At 45.2% G+C, this 20,191-nt stretch overlaps 1 protein-coding gene across 2 annotated transcripts in view; it reads left to right on the top strand.

The window, feature by feature from the left end:
* Positions 1-315: 315 nt before the first annotated feature.
* GYG1 (glycogenin 1) overlaps positions 316-20,191 on the top strand; it is a 35,987-nt gene continuing 16,111 nt past the window's right edge. For both annotated transcript variants that reach the window (XM_074333901.2, XM_074333900.2), the window contains exons 1-5: positions 316-455; positions 2,692-2,827; positions 4,656-4,830; positions 5,104-5,266; positions 17,332-17,458. In XM_074333901.2, coding sequence (XP_074190002.1) covers positions 449-455; positions 2,692-2,827; positions 4,656-4,830; positions 5,104-5,266; positions 17,332-17,458 — 608 coding nt within the window. In that variant the 5' untranslated portion in view covers positions 316-448. The remainder of the gene's footprint in view (positions 456-2,691; positions 2,828-4,655; positions 4,831-5,103; positions 5,267-17,331; positions 17,459-20,191) is intronic.

The following is a 20,191-nucleotide window of genomic DNA, read 5'->3' as shown; positions in this document are numbered from 1 at the left end:
TACAGTGATGTGGGTTTTTGGTTCGTTTTTTAAGTTCCCCGAACCCTTGGTTTCTTTGAGAGTTTGTTCCCACTGATGCTGCCATCCGCCCGAGAGTCCCCACCCAAATCCCTGGGTGGGGAGGCGCGCGGACCCCGGCAGGTGCCCCACCGGACCACGCCCGGAGGTGCCGGGGAGCTGGAGCCCGAGCCCAGCCCCAGAGGCAGGGACGCGGAGGGGCAGCCAGGGTTCCTCGGTGCCGGGGGCCGCTGCCCCCGCGGGCCCTGAGTGGGGAGGCTGCGGCCAAGCGCCCGGAGCGTGCGTGGCCACGTGACGGCCGCTATAAGAGCGCCCCAGACGGCCACTCCGCTCCCGCCGCGCCTCCTCACTGGCCGCGCTCCCTCCCCGCGCCCGGTTCTCCCGGCCACCAACCTGCGGCTGCGGCGGCCGCCCGCCCCCCGGCAGCACCATGGCAGGTACGCGCCGCGCCGCCCACCGCCCCCGGGACCTGCGGCTCCCCGCCCCGCCGCCTCTCCTGTGCTCCCCGCGCCTGGGCGCCGGGGATTCCCCGCAGGACGAGGACCGCCGCAAAGTTGCAGGCTGGCTGCAGCCGGGCGTGGCGCCTCCTGCGTCAGCGGCTGCCCGGCCGGCCCGGGCCCGGAGCGCCCCGGAAGCCGGGACGCAGTAGTGGGAGCCGCCAGGCAGAGCCTGGGCCTCCGCCGAAGCCCCCGTTCCTGCTTCCGTCTCCTTGCCCTTCCTCCTGCTCTCACGGTGAAGGGCGGACCGGCGGGCGGAGCAGCGGCGTGGGGCTGAGTGGGGGTGGGGAGCCGCTGCCCGGGCGCCAGTTCCGAGCCGGGGGCGCGGCGGGTTTCAGGAGCCGCCCCCGCTACCCGCAGGCAGGAATGTTTGGAGGGGCGGCGGCGAAGCAGGGATCCTGGCGGCCCCGGCCCGGCTCTTCGGCCGCCAGCCCGGCCGCTGGCTGTCACGCCGAGCCTATTTTTAGGCCGGTGTGGCCGGGTTTCGGGAAGCCAGAGCCCGGCGAGCGCCTCCCGGGAGCGGGCCCCGCGCGGTGGGAGGGCGCCGGCCCACTTGTTGCAAGGTGTCCGGGCCGCAAGGCGAATCTGCCCCGGGACCGCAGTGTCTGCGGTACCTGCTCCTTCCCGTGTTGTTGAGACTGATAGCAGGGATATAACAGCGCACCAACTGTAAAAAGTGCAGACGCACCCCATCGCTGGGAAGGTGGAACTCTCCCCAGCTGTCATAGGTCTTTCCTGTCTGTCTGGAGTGTTTGCTAGGTCTGGCGTTCTAGCCCAGGTTCCTAAACATTTGTCACCTACTTCGTCTTGGAAGTCATCAGTGGGGTTGCTTCCCGAAATCCTTGTGTCCTACTTTCCTCATTCAACTTGCCTTCATGATCCCGAGAATCTTTACAGGGTTTGAGTTAAAACATCACTCATTGTGCCCCAGATGAAGTACCCTTGGGGCAGACCGACTGGCACGTTGCCGTGGAATGATGGGTTGAATGAACAAGTACAGAGGTTGATGGGCATGGCAAGTGACAGGTGTCACTGTTCTGAGCTTTCCTAGAGTGTGACTGGCTGGGAAGCTGGTGTTCCTCCACGGGTGGGGAACCCCCGTCTTGCCACAGCTTAATAGTGGGCCTGCCCTGGAAGAGAGTCTGGTGCTATGTGTGAAGATGGTCTTCAGGTCACGCTGGGGATGTGCTGGCCCACGTGACAACCAGGATTTCTTCTCCCTTCTCAACGGAATTGCCACTGCCTCTGCCCTCCACGTTGGAAAATGGGCAAAGGGAGAATGAGGACACCTAAGACCAAAAGAGAGTGACTTGGTGACAAAATGTCCCAACTCCCTGCTTGGGCAACAGTGCCCCCAAGTGACCCCTGCCAGAGCTTGATCCTAAGTGTCCTGTATATTTGGATGCCCCCCAACTTACTCATGTTAAAATCCCTTCAGAGACTAAGTGTGCCCCAGAATCATCCCAGGGAAGGATTGGAGAAATCCTAGAGTCTGGCCTCGTGCTTGGGAGGGTGGGGCTTGTCCAGTAGGAAGAATAACCCTTGTGTTTGCCTTTGGTCCCAGCAATTAAGTAATTATTGGAGAGAGAGGTGGGGGAGGGGGGATAATATAGGTTGGGTGCAGGGTAAGGGTACTGCTTGCTTCTCCAAGGACAATGAGGCAGGTGAGGTGGTCCCTAAATCTATTTAACAGCAATTGGGCACTATTTAGATAAAAGCATTAGGAGGGAAGGCCTCTCTTGGGATGTGATATTTGAGCAGAGACTCAAAGTGACTCTAGAGGGGTGGCCTTTGCTCCAGGTTGAGGAAACAATAGCAAAAGTCCAAGGCTTGACAGAAATTAAGCCTCAGAATGAAGAATATGGCCTCTGCTTTCAGATGCTCCCCATTGGGGTCGTGGGGTTGTTCGCTGGATTTGTCCCTGGCTGAAAATATTCCCTATGGTACCTTGTAGGAGAAATAGAAGTGGTACTTCTTGATCTCTTCATTACCACCTGTTAATTGCCTGAGGTTCACCTTCTGGGTTTTAAGCTAGTCTGAGAATTTAGTTTGTCTGGACTCTTAAATTAGGGTGGGTTGATAGAGGAGCTGATTTTTGCCAAATTACTGGGGATCCTGGGGTAGCTTTTTCTAGGTAGGACATTGTAATGAGCTTTTTTTTTTTCTTTGTATTAAGATCAGGCTTTTGTGACACTGACCACAAACGATGCTTACGCCAAAGGAGCCCTGGTGCTGGGCTCGTCTCTGAAACAGCACAGGACCACCAGGAGGCTGGTGGTGCTCACCACCCCGCAGGTGTCAGACTCCATGAGGTGAGGACCCTGTTGCTGTCTGGGGGGGATACTCTCACGTCCCTGTCCCTTTGCTGGCATCAGTGGGCAGTGAGGCCATACCCCTTCCAGGGTTTGAGCACCAGATGGAGAAAGATGAGAGTTGCTGAGTGAAGGATTCCTGGATCTGAAACCTCTTCCTATGTAGCTTTGGAAGATACTCCAACCAAGCTCCCTTCTGTGAGGTGCTGTTCTGTCCGGTGCTCTTACTGATTCTCACGAGGAGTAGAAGGACTCTCCCTTAAGCATATCCTTTCAGGGTGACCTGAGTGAGGGATTCAGGCCAGGCATTGCCTTTATGTGGTCACCCTTCACATGTATTCCTTTCCCAAAAAGCAGCAGGGGCTACTTTGTTTCCTGTTTCAAACCAGGGAAACCTGAGGTGACTTTGAAAGAAAGTAGCAGTTTTCCCTACTGCCAGTGACCATTTGTAACTTAAAGATCTTTATTTACACTTTCATAAGTTAGTATATTTGCCAATGGACTTTCTGAACTTGGGTTGTGCTGTGAGAGCAGCCTGAGGAGCACAGGCTGCTTGTTGACTGAGTTAATTCACGTTGATTCGTTGGAATTAAATTTTGCAGTGTCTGACTGAACTACCGAGTTCCTAATACTAACTTTAAACATATCCGGGCACACTGGCAGCTCTGTATTGTGTTTATTTTTGTGTTCTCCTATCCCTCTTAGAAATTGAAAACGCCTTTTTTTGTGTAACTTTTTTCAAAATATGTACACACATTCCAAGGACCTCTGAAAAGGAGGAGATAAATATACATGCACACTAACAACCTTGTTCCTAAAGGGAAATTTAGGAAAATGCCAAAAAGACCGTCTCCTCCTGTGTATGTCCTGATTTGTAGTCTGTTTAGTGAGGGTGTGTGTAAGAAGACAGATGCAGTCTTAGTTTCCCTTCCGCCCCTACCTCTTTACTGTGGCAAATGGTGCTGCTGACCATTTCTTTTTAAAAAGATCAAGTTTACTGTGTGAACTGGAACATATTTTTGTACAGCTCTGGAGACAAATAATACAATTCCAGTTTTGTTGTGCATGTGTGATATTGCAAACTTTCAGTGATGATGACCTGTCTTTATCGTGTCTTCCCTTAGGCTGAGTTTAGTGTCTTACCTAAATACCCCCCCTTAACCCACCTCAAGATTGCTTTCTAAAATAAATCTTTAGTTTACTTTGGGTGTGGAGAAGTGTTGTACCTCACAAACCAAAGTGAGTCTCGTTATGCTTGGTTGCTAAATACGTAATAAATGCTGATTCTATTCTATTCTAAAAAATGACAACTGAATAACTGGGTCCTTTAACTTCTTTTGAGACACACAGGCAGTTCTTGGTCAACTGCTTTGGCAAAATGATTAGTTAGAGGCTTCACTGCAGACATTATGGGCACTTAGCATCATTTGTAAAAATATGTGGTAGTCAGCTTCTAATGAGATATCATTGTTAAACACATAGACTGTTGCAAAGGTGTACTCTTACAAAATGTGCATCACATTTTTACAGGCTACTTCCACAAGTGATACAATAAAAAAAAGAAAACTTCTTCTGTAATAATGTTTTAAGGCAAGCGTTTCAGCCTCACTGTAGACGGTTCTTATTATTTTAGTGAAGTTAACCGAACAAGCAAATGAACATATTTTGTCCTGACACAAATTAGTGCATATTTAAGAGATTATACTATCCCAAAGTAACCAGTTGTTCTAGTAGTTGATGGCTAGGCCAATAGGAATGCAGTCTTGCGTTAGATGTCACTTGTTCAGAACAGATGCTAAGTGCTGTTTTTTGGATTTGATTTTGACAGAAAAGTGTTAGAGAATGTCTTTGATGAAGTCATCATGGTAGACGTCTTGGACAGTGGCGATTCTGCTCATCTGACCTTAATGAAGAGGCCTGAGTTGGGTGTCACCTTAACTAAACTCCACTGCTGGTCCCTTACACACTATTCAAAGTGTGTGTTCATGGATGCAGATACTCTGGTGAGTGTGGCTTTTATGGCTTGAAAGATGTGTATAGTAACTGTTAGGCATCTGAGAAACGCTGTCAAGATATGATAGTAAAGTTCAGGTACAACCACTGCCATTAAAAATGTCAGGTGATGAAAGAGACAAGCCTGCTTTCAGCTGTCATGTGAATAGTTAAGACCAGCAACAGATTGCATGTTTTGTGTTAGATAACTTCAGGAGAACGTAAGAAAGGTGTGCTGCAGAGAACGTTTCTGTAATGCTTTCGCTCTCCCCTCTTTGAATCAGGTCCTAACAAATATTGATGACCTTTTTGAGAGAGAAGAATTGTCGGCGGCACCAGACCCAGGGTGGCCTGACTGCTTCAATTCTGGAGTCTTCGTTTATCAACCTTCAGTTGAAACATACAATCAGCTGTTGCACGTTGCTTCCGAGGAAGGTAGTTTCGATGGTATGTATCTGTTATCGTTATACCTGATAAGCTGTCAGTAACTTCTGGGGGCTACTCTTCTTAGCGATATAGTTGCTGTGGTTCCTGGTGTCTGGAAGACAGCATTACATGAACTGCAACAAGCATTTTAAGTTGTACACTTTTGGAAATACTATCGTGTGGTTGTGTGTGCACGTGCATCCTTTTTGTATAGGTGTGTAAGATTACCCTAAATTAGGACAGGCAGTTTCACAGGTGTGTCCTTCTTTAATTGGCTCTCCTGTGTCTAAATTAGAGTGTGATAAGTGAACCACGATTATTCAAGAACTCAAAAGACGACCAGACAAATCAAAAACTTGAACAACAATCTGTAAATCTGAGTAAAGTCATGTGCAAGAGCTAACAGGAGCACCAAGTGTTGTCTCCATGGAAATTGAAGGAATAAACCTAATAATTTGGCTCTATTGTCTTGGGAGACATTAAAAAAGAAGATGGAGAGTTTCTGTGAATAATCTTTGCCTCCATGTTCTCATTCTCTGTAAGGCTGTACCTCAGATAGAGCTGGTTGTCTGCAGGGCCAGAGAGTAGATCATTGGCAAGGTCAGCGTCCATTTTCCATAAGGTGTGAGTGTGTCTGTAGCTATATGTAAATATAGAAAGGTGCTGGCGACTTGTGCTTTCTGGCCTCACATCCTTTGGAGAATTTTGATCGAATGAACTAATAGGTATGCTTCTATTTCAGGCCAGTCTCTGAAATAAAAAATAATAAGCCTTTTTTTTTTTTAAACAACAAAACCATACATAAGACAAAAATAGTTAATGTGCAGAAGCAGCTCTTTTTAAAAATTACTGTTGATGGATGTTTTGAATAAAGACCCAGTGCATCTAGGAAGGACGATGTACTCCAAGAAGAAGCCCTCTCAGCAGTGACTCACTGTCAGATACTCAGCATTATGGCAAAAGCCCAGGCCAGGGGCATGGGGCGGGCCCAGAGCCCTGAGCTCTGCAGCACACTTGGTACCAGGGGCCTCCTTCCGCCCCTTTCCCTCTCCAAGAGTAGACCTGAGATTTGCAGTGAGTTCATCTTTCAAAACTATCAGAAACAGCCTTCCTCAATTGACTTAAGGTCAATCATGGGTACAGATACAAGGATTCATTTCCATTAACTAGTTAAAATTTAAAAATCAAAACCTCAGATTAAAACGTTTTAAATTAAGTGTAAAAGTTTACATGAAGTAAGAGATGGGAAGTTGAAACAATTTAAATTATCCATAACACTGAAATTGGGTTTTTGCGGTTGTTGTTTACAGAGATTGAATTCTGTTTAGTCACATGAGGATTTGGGGTATACAGATATTTGAAATGTCCTTGAAAAGACTAAGGCAGCTTAAGTCTCAATCTTGTTCCACTATTTGGCTAGTTTATGTTCTATGCCAGTAGTTCTCAACCTGGGGTGATTTGGCCCCGTCTGGAGACATTTGTGGTTGTTAGAACAGAATGGGGAAGGCGCTGCTGACGTCTGGTGAGTAGAGGCTCAGGATGCTCCTGCATGTCCTCCAGCAAGGAGGAGAACCCCTCAACAAAAAGTTATCTGGCCCCTAATGTCAGCAATGCTGAGGTGGAGTAACTCTGCTCTCTGCCAGGACATTACATGCTCTGACACAGTGAGCAGGGATGTCTGAGCCATAATAAATGGCTGCATCTGACAAGAAGTGCAGTCTTGTTTTAAACAATCTTAAGTACGAAATACTATGCTGAGTGTTCAATGTGGTCAAGTACAAATGTTACTTCTTCACTTTACGGGCTTATATTTTAGCTCCCACTACTTTCCTTTCATATAAGGAGTGAAAGCTGTATTAGTATTTGAGTTAAAACATGTATTGCTTGTTTCTACTGCTTATACGGAAAGTTACCTTTGCATAAGCAGAAGATAAAAGTATTTTCAACAGAAGTCCAGTTTGTCTTCACCTTCCTGTCAGAGTCAAATTTGAAGGAACTAGTGTAATCCTGCCAGGAATTCAGTGTAAAGTTTCAATTCCAGTGAATGAATCATATTCTAAAGTAAATCCAGTGGCCTGAAATCTACATGATTGTGATATTGGTAAGATAATCCAATTCCTAATCAACAAGAGTATTAGATTTTGTTGTTGAGAGGTAAGAGTTTGGATACCAAACAGTAGTGTGTCATGGTTACGGTGTTAGAATCTAAAACTAATTAATTAGCTGTAGACACCAACCTGGATTGTCCCCCTTGTTCTACAATCATGAGGCACTAGAGGAGTTGATGAATCTGTTGTCAAGAAGCAAGGATGTGTGAAAAGTGCTCAACTAGAAAGCGCTTTCTGCTTTTTCAGCCAGAATCTGAAACCACTGAGATTTTCTTTGTGCCGGCATGTCATCATCAACAGCAGGGTTTCCAGGAGCTGGCCTTCTGTAAGGTACTCCGTTTACTATTAGGTTGGTGCAAAAGTAATTGCAGTGCTTGCAATATTTTTAACGTTTTAAACCGCAGTTGCTTTTGCACCGACCTAATAGCTCTTTGGTGGTGAAGGGTTGAATTTTCTGTGAATAGCAATGCTTAATTGACCAAGTTGAAAATTTAACTGTGTAGATGGGAACTTCTAGTTATTCGCAATATGTCGTTTAAATTCAGCAGAAGAATAAAATAGGAGCTCTTAAATGAAAAATTGTTTTCATGTGATGTGTGGCTGAGCTTTACTCATGGGAGAACACTCCCTCCCTCCCATGGGAGCCTGCTCGTCTCTGGAAGGGTTTACAGTAGTCCCCCTTTACCCATGGTTTTGCTTCTGCAGCCTCAGTTACCTGTGGTCAACCATGGTCTGAAAATACTAAACATGGAAAAATTCCAGAAGCAATTCGTAAGTTTTAAATCGCATGCCATTCTGAAAAGCGTGACGAAGTCTCCTGCTGTCCCTCTCCGTCCTGCCCAGGACGTGAATCATCCCTTTGCCCAGCGTATCCATGGTCACGCTGTATATACCACCCACCTGTTAGTTACTTACAGACAGCTTGGTTATCAGATCACCTATCCCAGTGCCACTGGGCTTGGGTTCAGGTCACCCTTATTTTATTTAATGGTGGCTCCAAAGCACAAGTGTAATGATGCTGGTAATCTGGATGTGCCAACGAGAAGCCATAAAGTGTTTGCATGTATCCTCATGTATGTGTAGGAAAAAAGCATAGTATATACAGAGTCCGGTACTGTTTGCAGTTCCAGGCTTCCTCTGGGGAGCTCGGAACATATCCCCAGAGGGTAACGGGGTTACTGTACATCCTATTGAATCCACACCTGTGTGACACAGAGACTTACCGATTATGCTTAATATTCACAAATATTTCTCTGTGAGCTACATCCTTTGCTAATGGCAGTAACCTTGCTTTGCCTCAGGTTTTCCATACAGCACCCAATTTTGTTTAGCTGTTATGTCATAAGCACTGAGAGGAATATTTTCAGATGTTTCCTTTCACTGTATCGCACATTTTGTACCCACAGGTATCTGCCCCTCCATCCCCAATTTTTAATGAGCAGGGTGCTTCAGTCCCAGCATTTTTAAACTGGTATTCAAGAAAACTGGTTTGCAGATGACTGTATCTCAGTCTGAATATCTTGCAAGTTCTGCTTAATCTCTTGCATACATTCAACAAAAACTGGTGGGGCCTGGTGTCCCCTGACAAGGCACACAGAATGCTGATGGCTGAGCATTTGCTCCTGCTTTCACAACTGTTCTCATGGGAAAGAATGTGGCTGTCATGCTTCTAATCACTAGTCCTCAATCACACCCTCCCTGCCCCCGCTCCCACCGCCTCTGGCCAAGAATAAAATCCTAATATGGCAAATTGTGCTAGGTACCTGGACTTCTTTTTTTTTTTTTACCAGATATCTAGAGAATTAGAATGTAGAGCTAGTAACTACATACCTGAATTGTGGCTGGCGTCTCATTTCCCGTAGTGAAGTGTCTGAGTTCCTATACTGTTTGTATTTGCAAACTATCTTGGCACTTACTTCATAACTGAAGTTACATGTTTCCTGAAAGTTGAACAATAGCTGTTGTGAAATAGATGTAAGCTAACATTTTATAGAATGTGACAAGGTTAACTTCAGGACTTCTTATAGTGAGAGGCAAAGAGAGAGGTTGCGATATCATAGATGCTAATCAGCAATTTTGTCTGCACACACTCATGTGCAATGAAGCTGATGCATTTGGCACTTAATTTGAAAAAAGTCAATCTGAATGAAAGTTGAGGTTTTTCTTTTCCCTTGTGATTCTAAAGTATCTAAATTAAGAGTGCTTATACAGTTGAAAACAGGAGTTTAGTGTTTGATCATTGCCATGTATTAAATTTCATTTGTGTTAGTTTCAAAAACTTAAGTTAAAAAGAGGAATTCATATTTTCCAATTTGGAGTGTTCTTTTTTAGAAAAAAAATTGTTGGGATTCATTTTCATTACTGTAACCTATGTACCCTGAACTTTTTATTGGAGTAAAGAAATTTTGGTCTATGGTTGAGTTTTCAAAAAGTATGGGAGAGAATAAATTGGTGATAGAATATTAGGTATGGTTTTAATTTAAGCAGAATCCAAGCTCTGCTGTGAGAGCACTATACCTGCGTGTTCCATATTCTAATTCTAAGTGGTCACTGAGACTTAAACTGTAAGATCTTTTTTCTGGGCTTGGAGTTGTAGTAAAGCAGGAGAGTACAATAAGTTTTTTAAAAGATTTTTGTTTTTTTAAAGATTTTTAACAGAAAAGATGTGGCACTAAGTTCTATTAAAGTACAAAAATGGACCCCAGTGCCATTTTCCCTAATCTTTGTAGTCAGGCTTCAAACTGGACCTGCCCAAAAAAGGAATGAGGGAAGAGGTATTTCCAGATAGTACTTGTCCAAACCAAGTGTGCTAAGAATTTCAGGTCTGCCTCACTTGGTTTCCTGACTTGATAGGCTCTACGTGACAGTTAGCTGCCTGTGGTATGCTTGTCCTCGCTGCCCAAACACGAAGCTGCCCGTGGCCCGTAGGGTGTTTTATCAATTGCTTTGAAAATTACTCTGTTCTCTTGCATTTACGTCATGTTGATGGAGAGTTTGGCTGATAAGTATCTTGGATAAGTAAAGATGCAAAGCAAATTCATAACATGTAATAGCAAAATATATGAGCACACAAGTTTTTTCTGAAGAGCTATTTTTATCTCATTGTACCCATGAGTTTTCTTTTCTTTTCTTTTCTTTTTTTTTTTTCCACTTAGCCATCTGTTTGTCTCTAGTCTTGTAACCAGCAGAGATCACGAACCCTGTGAGAAATAGAGGAGGGACTAAAAGTGTTACATGTGTACAGGCTCTTAGGCTCATCATTTCACTTCCTTTTTCACTTATTTTTCAACAGTTCTGTGAGGCAGTCATTCATTCACTCACTCATTAATGGATTAATTCAACAGATATGTGTTGAGGGCCTGCTGCATAACCAGCCCTGGGAACCTGCCATTCTCAGAGCGCAGGGCAGCCACTGGCCCAGGGTCCCTGAGCTGGTGGCAGAGCCAGGCCTGAACCAGAAACTTTCTCGGCTCCGTGGCTGGGTTGTATGTGTAGTTTTTTTGTTGTTCTCTCCCAATTATCCCACACTGCAATGTTCACAAAAATGTGTCCCGTGAACGACACAGGGAAAATCTCTATTACACCGGCCTTTTTACAGATTAATTACTGAAAACTCATTTCTCTGAGAGCGCAGCTGATGCAGTCCTCATTTTGCAGATGAAGAACCAGAGGCTTAAATCTTCTATGTCTACAGCTGCTCGTCTCCTCTGAGCCACAACATCGTTTGAATCAGCAGCACAGTTGTCTTGCATTGTTTTATGGGTCTGGAAGTGTTCTTAGAAATAGTACCCTCGCCCTCATTTCTGTAGTCCATTTATTCAGTATTTCAAAAATTATTTTAGCTTCTCGTCTGGGCAAGATGCTAAATTTAAGGACTAGGAATAGACTGGTGAATAATAATACAGACTTTATCTCTGCCTCTCTAAAACTCATAATCTATGAGACCTTCCAGACATTAACAACTAATCACACAATTAATTATGTAATTATGATTCTGATAAGTTCGGAGAGCTAAGGGAATCTAGACCAGCAGGACCTGCCTTAGGCTGAGAAAGTGAAATTTAAGCCAAGAATAAATGTTCCTTTGTAATGAATATAATTAATTAATAGCTGGATTATTAAGAATCTTTTCTCAAGATGAAAAATAAAAGCTAGGACATAAAATGGTAAAAATAAATCCCTTGTTCTGGCACAAATGGGTCAGAGCCAGTAAGATGCCGTGATCTGAGCACCAAGAGTCTGGATGGCCGTGAGCTGCTGGGATTAATTGGTGACCGTTATAAACCTCACAGAAACATCCCCAAGAGCGGGCCATTCATCAACTGTAATTTGTAATCCTTGGCGTGCTCGCTATAGGCAGGGATGATGATTCCTGCCAAATACGTTGTGGGAAGTCAGTGTTGAGGGGTGAGTCACATTTCCATCTCAGCACTTATCTCTGTCACTACTATAGCATGAAGCGTATTTGCTGGGTATCTGCCGCTCCGCCCCCTGATTAGATTGAGAAGCCCTTGAAACCTCCCTGTCCTTCTCATCATTTTACCTGTATAATGTTTATACCTAATTTATATAATTTTAGACATTTCCTATAGAAATGACACTTCTGAGAGTTACATTCTCTGATATAATAAAATCAAAAAGGAGTCATTTTCTAAAAGATTCTAGCCCAGTGCTTTCCACATGTTAACATGCAAACAGATTACCCGGGGATTAACCACGTGGATTCTGATTCCGTAAATCTGGGGGTGGGGCTGAGTCTTCTGCATTTCTCATGAGCGCTCAGGTGATGCCCGTGCTGCCAGGCCCTGGGTCACGCTTGGAGCAGCACGATTCTAGGGAGCACATTGCTGTGGCTGAGATCCTAGGGTTCCTGTTTAAATCAGAACGGCCCGCCCACCCTGCTGTCCGCAGTCGGCAAGCCAGCTGCCAGCCACGTGTGGCAGGTCGTACAGACTGCATAAGCACTGGACAAGGGCATGGATTTAAAACATAGCGCTTGACTTCGTTTCTCGCTCATAAAACAACAGGCCTGGTTTCTGATAAAGGCTGTCATGTGTCCATGGTTACAGGTTCACGACCCTGGTCAGTACCAAGTGGTTGTCAGGTTATTACGAGCACTGAGGCAGCCTGGAGAAAGGATGGTGCAACACCTGATATTTGCTTTTGTTCATAAAACAGGTGCCAATGGTCGCCTGTTCCATGTCCTTTCTCTCTCTCTCTCTCTCTCTCTCTCTCTCTCTCTCTCTCTCTCTCTCTCTCTCTCTCTCTCTCGCCTGTGTCATCGCCACACCCTAGCTGCTGGAGCACAGCTGCCAACACACCCTATAATCATGTTTGTTGTTCTGAGCTAATTGAGATTAAAAATGGCTTAACCTGTCATTAACCTGTCAGAATAAATAAAATTGCCCCTGGAAGTTTGACTGGAACGTACTGGACAAAAGTCCTGGGGTTGTTTTTTTGTGTGAAAATTCAGTGGTCTTCACGGTATCCTTGAGGGTTTTATAGCACAGACATCCTTAGCTTTGCTCTCTCCTTTGAACTGGGCTCTAATTTGGGACTTCCAAGGAGAGGATATCGATAACACCGCACATAGATTTTTGTGATGAAGCTCAAACATTTGCCTGACTTGGATCACGCCTTTGGAAAAAAGGTGGTTAGAATGCTGAATTTAAAATTACTTAAGAAGCCACAGGCTTCTAGGTGGTATTTAATTCTATTTTTAATTCACAATTTTTGGCTAAAAGGTGACCCTTTGTGGTCACATAATGAGGTCAGTGACCACGGAAGGTTCATGGCCTGTAGTGTCCCCTCTGGAGGCGAGTTTGAGGGAGTATTTCAGGATCTGCGCGTTGAGTGGGCACTGTTGATTCACAAGTCTCCTGCCCTCTCTCCCACTTCTTGCCTGTATCCTATTCCAGTGCTTCTCGGCCCCACGGAGGCTCACAGCCCAGGGACTGAAGCTGTTTGTAGGGCACCTGAGGAGACCTGGAGATGGCCGGAGGCAGCCAGCCGGGGTTCTGAGGGATCAACGCTCTGTGTCTCGTTTCCCAGGCTCACACCATGGGATTGTGAAGTTCTGTTTTACAACTGCTGTTCTGACCTTCATGGAATTAGATTTCTTCACTGTATTCCATGTGGAAAATAGTCACTTTAAGTGGTACTGCTTAATTTGAAAAAAGGTCTTATAATGTGGCATAAAAAGAAACAACTAGAAAAAATATATAATGTGATACCCAGTTTTACAAAGTTCAAAACCAGCAAAACTACACATATTGTCTGAGGATTCCTACATATGTGATAAAATAAATGAAATCAAGACAATTACAAACAAAATTCATTATTAGTGGTTCCTTCTGGGGGAGGGGATAGTGAGGTCGGACTGGGGAGCCCACAGAGAACTGAACAATATTGGTAACGTGCGCGTTCTTACACTGGATGTGGGGTGAATAGAGTTTTATAAATGCTTGATAACCTACACACATATATATTTTTGGTAGTTACTTCATAACAAAAATAAATTAAGAAGTAAAGAGTATTTAGAAAGAAAAGATCTCATTCCACTAATTGTATTAACCAATTTTAAAATTACAAAAATAATACAACAGTTTTAAAGCAAAGTCAGGGAGAAGGAGCATCTGTCATACCAATCCTCTCAACACAATCACTGTTGTTTCATTCATTTTCTTCCATTATGAGTGGTTACGTTTTCATTATAATCACAAGCCCTTATGTTTATACTCGGTGGGAGATGGTCTTCAGAACCATTAGTTTTAACGGCTGAATAATAATTGCCATGAATGGTTCATATCACAGTGTACTGATCATTCCTCTGTGGTGGGATATTTAAGTTGTTTCAACTTTTCTGCTGATACAGAACATCTTCAAGGTTCTTATAGTCATTCCACAAATAATTCACTTATATGTAAGGCATTCTGCTACATGCTAGAATTATAGTGGTAAACAGAAAGAGCCATAATCTCTGATCCTGTGCAATTTTGAATCTAATGACTAACAATTCTTGACTGTATTGTGTGTGCACTTTAATCACATTAATCCTTAGACTTAAAAACAACAACAAAAGTCTTTTTATTTTGAGAGAACTGTAGGCTCATGTGCAGTTGTAAGAAACAATATAGAGAAATCCCGTATATGCTTCCCCCAATGGTAACATCTTGAGTGACTCTTGATGCCACAACCAGGAAATTGACATTGATACAATCCACCAACCTCATTCAGACTTCACCAGTTTCACTCATTTTCCTTGTTGTGTTTCTGTGTACTTTTATCACACGTGTAGCTTGGTGTGACCGTTACCACAGTCAAGGTACAGAGGAGTTCCATCACAAGGGTCCCTCAGGCTGCCCTTTCGTGGCCATGGCCACCTCTTCCCCTCCCCCGCCCTCATCCTTGGCAACTGTGAATCTGTTCCCTGTGTCTGTAATTTTTTTCATGTGAAAGATACTGTATAAATGAAGTCATTCAGTACCTACCCTTATGGGCTTGGAGCTTTGCAGCCAGCATGATTCCTTTGAGATCCATCTAAGTTGCTGTGGGTATTAATAGTTTATTTCTTTTTATTGCTGAATAATATTCCACATGTAGCAGTATCACATTCCTACACCCATTGAAGGTGTAGGACATTGAAGGACAGTTTTGCACTATTGTGACTAAAGCCACTATGAACATTTCCTCAGCCTTTATTGTGATGATTATGTGTAAAAGGAAATTAGTAAGACTTCAGGCCTCTGTACCTCCACCACCAGTGTCTATGCCCACATTTGCGGTTTCTCTGCAGAATCCAGCGTGAGCCTCTAATGAATAATATGGTATTTTCACTTTAATATTTTGTGTCTCAAAAATATGTTAATTTGTTTACATAGCTAAAATCTTCTTTTCTTCATGTAACAAGTGAAGCATATCCTGACACCATCTTTATTGTCCTTTAGAACTTACAAGGTGAAACTCTAATTTTCTTTCTTTTTTTTCAATTAAAGTTTATTGGGGTGACAATGGTTAGTAAAGCTACATAAATTTCAGGTGTACAATTCTGTAATATATCATCTATATACCGTGTTTTCCTGAAAATAAGACCTAGCCAGACCATCAGCTCTAATGCGTCTTTTGAAGCAAAAATTAACATAAGACCCGGCCTTATTTTAATATAAGGCTGGGTCTTATATAATATATAATATATATAATATTATATAAGACTTGGTCTTATATTAATTTTTTTGCTCCAAAAGACACATTAGAGCTGATGGTCCAGCGAGGTCTTATTTTTGGGGAAACACGGTATCACATTGTATGTTCACCATCCAGAGACAGTTCTCTTTCCATCATCATCATATTTGATCCTGCTTACCCTCATCTGAAACTCCAATTTTCTGTTGAGCTGTTTGTCCCTTGAAGAGTGGGTACCTGTCAGAGCCCCCCTTGTACAGAAAGGTTGCTCCTAGACTTTGCTCACTGATGCCTTTGATCCACAGAGCAGATGGAGGGTGTTTGGGAAGGATGGGAAACTATAGATGGAGAAGATGCAGTTGGACTGTAAACCTAATGCCCTGATCTTACGGCTTAGCTCCAACTATTAAATCAATCTCTGAATTTTTTAATTCTCTTTCAAACCCAAGAAAAACCAATTAGTAATGACAGCCAATTAGACCTGCTGCATGTGTAGAAAGGAAGCGATCTTAGGGCACAGCAGACGGAGGAGGAGAGTAACTGTTCCCTGCCCGCCATCCCCCCCACACACACAGGTATGCATACCCTCGTGTCCACACCTGAGCTGTTCTGCCGCCGAGGGCAGATTCCGGTTCTGTGAGCGTTTTCTGACATCTCTTGACCCTAAGACAGGAAGGACGTGGGCTACATGGTGGAGTATGTTTGGAGGTGGAGTAGTGGCCTGTTTGGTGACTTGTGATTTGTGTGTTTGTGATTTAGGTGCTTAGATTTGTATAGGTTTTATATCTTTTGAATGAATGGCATGGTCCTCACTTTCCAAGGACGGCTCGAGGTCCAGGAAACCCCCGGGGCTGAACAAGCCCTGTGCAGTGGCTGTTCCGTGGTTGTGGCGGACCTGGCCCCAGTGATGACTGAGCTGGCCCTGCCTGGACGGTGGGTCAGCGGTAGGAGAGCGTGCCGGGGAGATGTGGTCTGCTGGGCCTTCTGTCGATGAGCCTGCACTGGAGGGCTCTGGAAAACAATTCCATTGTCCCAGTAGCTCTCTTGCTTTTTACTTCTTCCTTTTTCTTTTCCCCCTCTGCTCTGAACAGAAAGTCTAAATCTTTAACTGCGCATAAAATCTCAACTCCAGGCCTGGTGTCGCCTAGTGCATACTTACCTCTGAGACTCCCCCAGTGCCCTCCCCACTCTGCAGTCTGCTCGCTCGGACCACCGCTCAGGTCTTTCCACAGCTTCATGTTGCTGCCCGCCGCAGGTCTTGGTGTATGCCTTCGTTCTGCCTGGAACACCATTTGCCCTTCTTCTCTCCCCCTGCATTTGTCAGGTCCTCCTCAGACCTGGCTTAAATGCAGCTTCCGCATGCAAGCTTTCCCATACCCGTCAGACAAGGTCTCAAGCCAGTTCCACGTGCATCTCAGGGTACCCTGTATTTTCCTTCACTGCCCTCTTCCCCACTTGTGATGAGGTTTATTGATTCTCGGTTTGCGGGTATCAGTACCGCTGACCCCGCCCCGCCTGGCCCCTGTGAAGGTGACGAGCACGTCTCTCTTAGCCGGGAACTCTCTGTGCCTGGTGCGGGGTCTGGCACACAGCACCTGCTCCGTCCGTATTGGTTGAAGTAGTGAATTGACTCAGGGCAATGGCCACTTCCTAACATGTCCTTAGTAGGTGTAACATGGAATTTCTTATTTTAAAAATGGAATCAGTACCTGTTTGTAAAAGTATAGGTCTATATTCCTGTAAAATAATTGCACTGTCCTTGAAGTATGTGACTATAATTTTTTTTCTTTCTTTCAGGTGGGGACCAGGGTTTACTGAACACGTTTTTTAGCAGCTGGGCAACAACAGATATCAGAAAACACCTGCCATTCATTTATAACCTAAGCAGCATTTCTGTGTACTCCTACCTCCCAGCATTTAAAGCGTAAGTGCACAGGGTTTGACTGTTGTTGGGGTGGTGAGGGCAGGGAATGGGCTTAAGATTTGGGGGTGCATTGTCAGCCTGATGGTAGTAATAGGTGGGAACTTGCAGGGAAGTCTTTGTCATGTAAGAACCGTGGCTGCAACGGGAGAGGCCTTGGTGTCACTCTGCTTGGAGTGACTCTGAGGGCACTTAGCTGCCTTATGGGAAAGGGTCCCATCAGTCCCTGGGGTGCCGGCCCTCCAGTAAATCATCTGCTCATCATGGTCAGGAACACAGACGGGTGCAGACCCACCTCTGCCCCCCGCTGCCTGCGGAGTCTCAGTTTCCTCTCTGGTGAAATGAGGGTGTTCCCAGTTCCCTCCACGTGGCTGCGGGGATTGAGCAGTTGCTGGCACCAGTGTGGTGTGTGGTGTCGGGAGTGGGGGCTGTGCAGCTGGGCCACCCCGTTCACGTCCTGGAGAAGCTGCTTCCTGGGTGGTTACTGGTTACCAAGCTTCTAGTTCAGTGGAAGCTAGGCTAGTTCCTGGACTTCTCTCTGCCTCAGTGTCCCTCAGAGGTTATGGTGCGCATTAAGGGGGGTTGTCATGTGAAGTGGTTGGAACAGGGCCTGGCCTACCCTTAGCACTCAGTCAACATTAGGTTGTTCGCCCTTTTCGCTTGAGAGGTGGCACAGCATAAGGGTAACCCCCGAAGCCAGAAAGGCAGGGCCTCACGCTGCCATTTCCTTGCTGTATGGCTTAGGCTCTGTGCCTCAGCTCCCCCCATCTGCAGAATGAGGAGGAAAATAAGGCCGACCCCTGAGGGTTGTCAGGAGGATGAAGTGAGCTCACACACGTAAAGTGCAGTGCTCAGTGAACGGCTGTTGTTTTTGGCCTTGTGCTTGCTTGGCACTGTCCCTGGTGCTGTTCTAATTCAGCAACTGATACAGCCTCGTTGTAGCACTTGTCTCACTGAGTGCCTGGACCCTGCTCTTTAGCCTCTGACTCATTTGTGCTGCAGCAAGAAGATGATTCAGGTTTCCCGAATGCAGGCCAAGCTGTCAGGTTAATCCTGAGACAGCTGTGAGCAGCGACGCTCTTCATTGAGCTGGGCTTGGAGCTCCATCTCGGTCTCACGTGGGCATTCCTGAGTGAGCAGAAAACAAACAGCCGTTCACTCGTCATCTTTCACTATCCCGAGTCCTCTCTATAAGTCTTGCACCACAGTAATGAGCACGTCGGGCTTTCTGTGGCACACGTTTCCTTCTTTGTTCTTTTCCGGGCAGACCCTGTCACGTCCCCCAGACAAGGATGATAAGTAGCTTGTGTTCTTTCCTCCCTAACTGTTCCCTTGGCACGTGTCTCCAACATATTACAGTCTCTTGATTCTCTTCCCTTTCGAGCACAAAACAGGCAAACTTGCAAACTTACCAACCGTGGTTCAAGTAAAGCACACAGGACAGGATTCGCTATCAAGGCATGGGGTAGGGGAAGGATTATTTTTGCCTCTCAGTCTTTGGCCTTATAAAGTACGAACCTGTCTCGCTTGAAAATGTGGTCCTGATTCTTTTTCATCTTTATTGCCTTATAACTAACCCTGCCAGTTTGAACAGTGTTCCTGCAAACCTCATAGCTGACCCCAGAACTGAATTTGTCTGTAATAGGGAACTTGCTTAATGTAATTGACTAGATTCAGCTGAGCAAGCAAAATGGTGAGCGCGTGCGTACGAGAAAATCACCGCTGTGATTTTCTACTCATTTCTATACTATGAGCATGTGCTCCTGGGTGAAGATGTCGGGGAGACATGAATCTGATGTCCTCCCAGTGGGTCTCAGTTCCCACACAGGAGCATCCTAGCTTTTAAAGATTCGTGTGTTTCCTGTAATGTGGCCCCCAGTGCCTAGCAACGATTTCCCCTATGGTTCATTTGGAGTTCATCTGATGTTCACGTTACCACCAAAACTGAACACACTGTACCTTTCAAGGAGAGCCTGGTTTGCACAGACACTGCTTGCATTTATTTTATTCTGACAAAGAAAAACAAGAAGCCGATGAAGCAGTTTTTAGGTAGGAGATAGACTAATTTGCCCCCTCTCTCAGGATTTCAGGAAAGCAGTGGTTTTTATATCCTCTAAATGAATTTCCCAGGGGGGGATAAAAACAAAACAAAACAACTTTGAGATCTAAATTGCCAGAATGGTTAGGATGGTTCCTTCTTCTTGGCTCAACAAATGAGTGCTAATTTTGGAAATCTCCTTGGTTTATTGCCATCATCATAAAGTATATGACGCACTGGGGAAGCTGGGAGCTACTCCATCCATGAGCTGGACGTCATCTGGCCTGTGGCCTGACAGGAGCTAACGCTGCGTCTGTGCAGCTCACCCTACGGGACGTCAGCTCTGCATTTCTGCGATAAGACTGCTCAAACCAGTGCCTTGTCTCACCCCACTGCTCTCTATTTAGTAATGTCGGAACCAGATCAGAGAACGCCTTTTCCCTTCCCTCTCTCAGAAAGTGCTTTTGGGTTTTTCTTGCAGGAGATCCATCTCCAGAGACATTTTTCCTTACATTTTTCTTTCAATTTGGAAGGGCTGAAAAGACAGATAGTTACATTTACTTGTTTGTTTGTTTCAAATTAATATAAAATTGTGGTCCAAATCTCTAAGCTGAAGTGGACTATTCTGAATGTTTGGGCCACCACAGCTACTCCACAAGGCGCCCAGTGGACCTCTCGGAGCTCCACATGAATTTGAA

Source organism: Rhinolophus sinicus, chromosome 17 (assembly GCF_057876585.1).
Source record: "Rhinolophus sinicus isolate RSI-liver-muscle chromosome 17, RSI-T2T, whole genome shotgun sequence".
In the NCBI taxonomy this organism is placed as follows: domain Eukaryota; kingdom Metazoa; phylum Chordata; class Mammalia; order Chiroptera; family Rhinolophidae; genus Rhinolophus; species Rhinolophus sinicus.
This window is presented reverse-complemented; position numbering and strand designations above follow the sequence as displayed.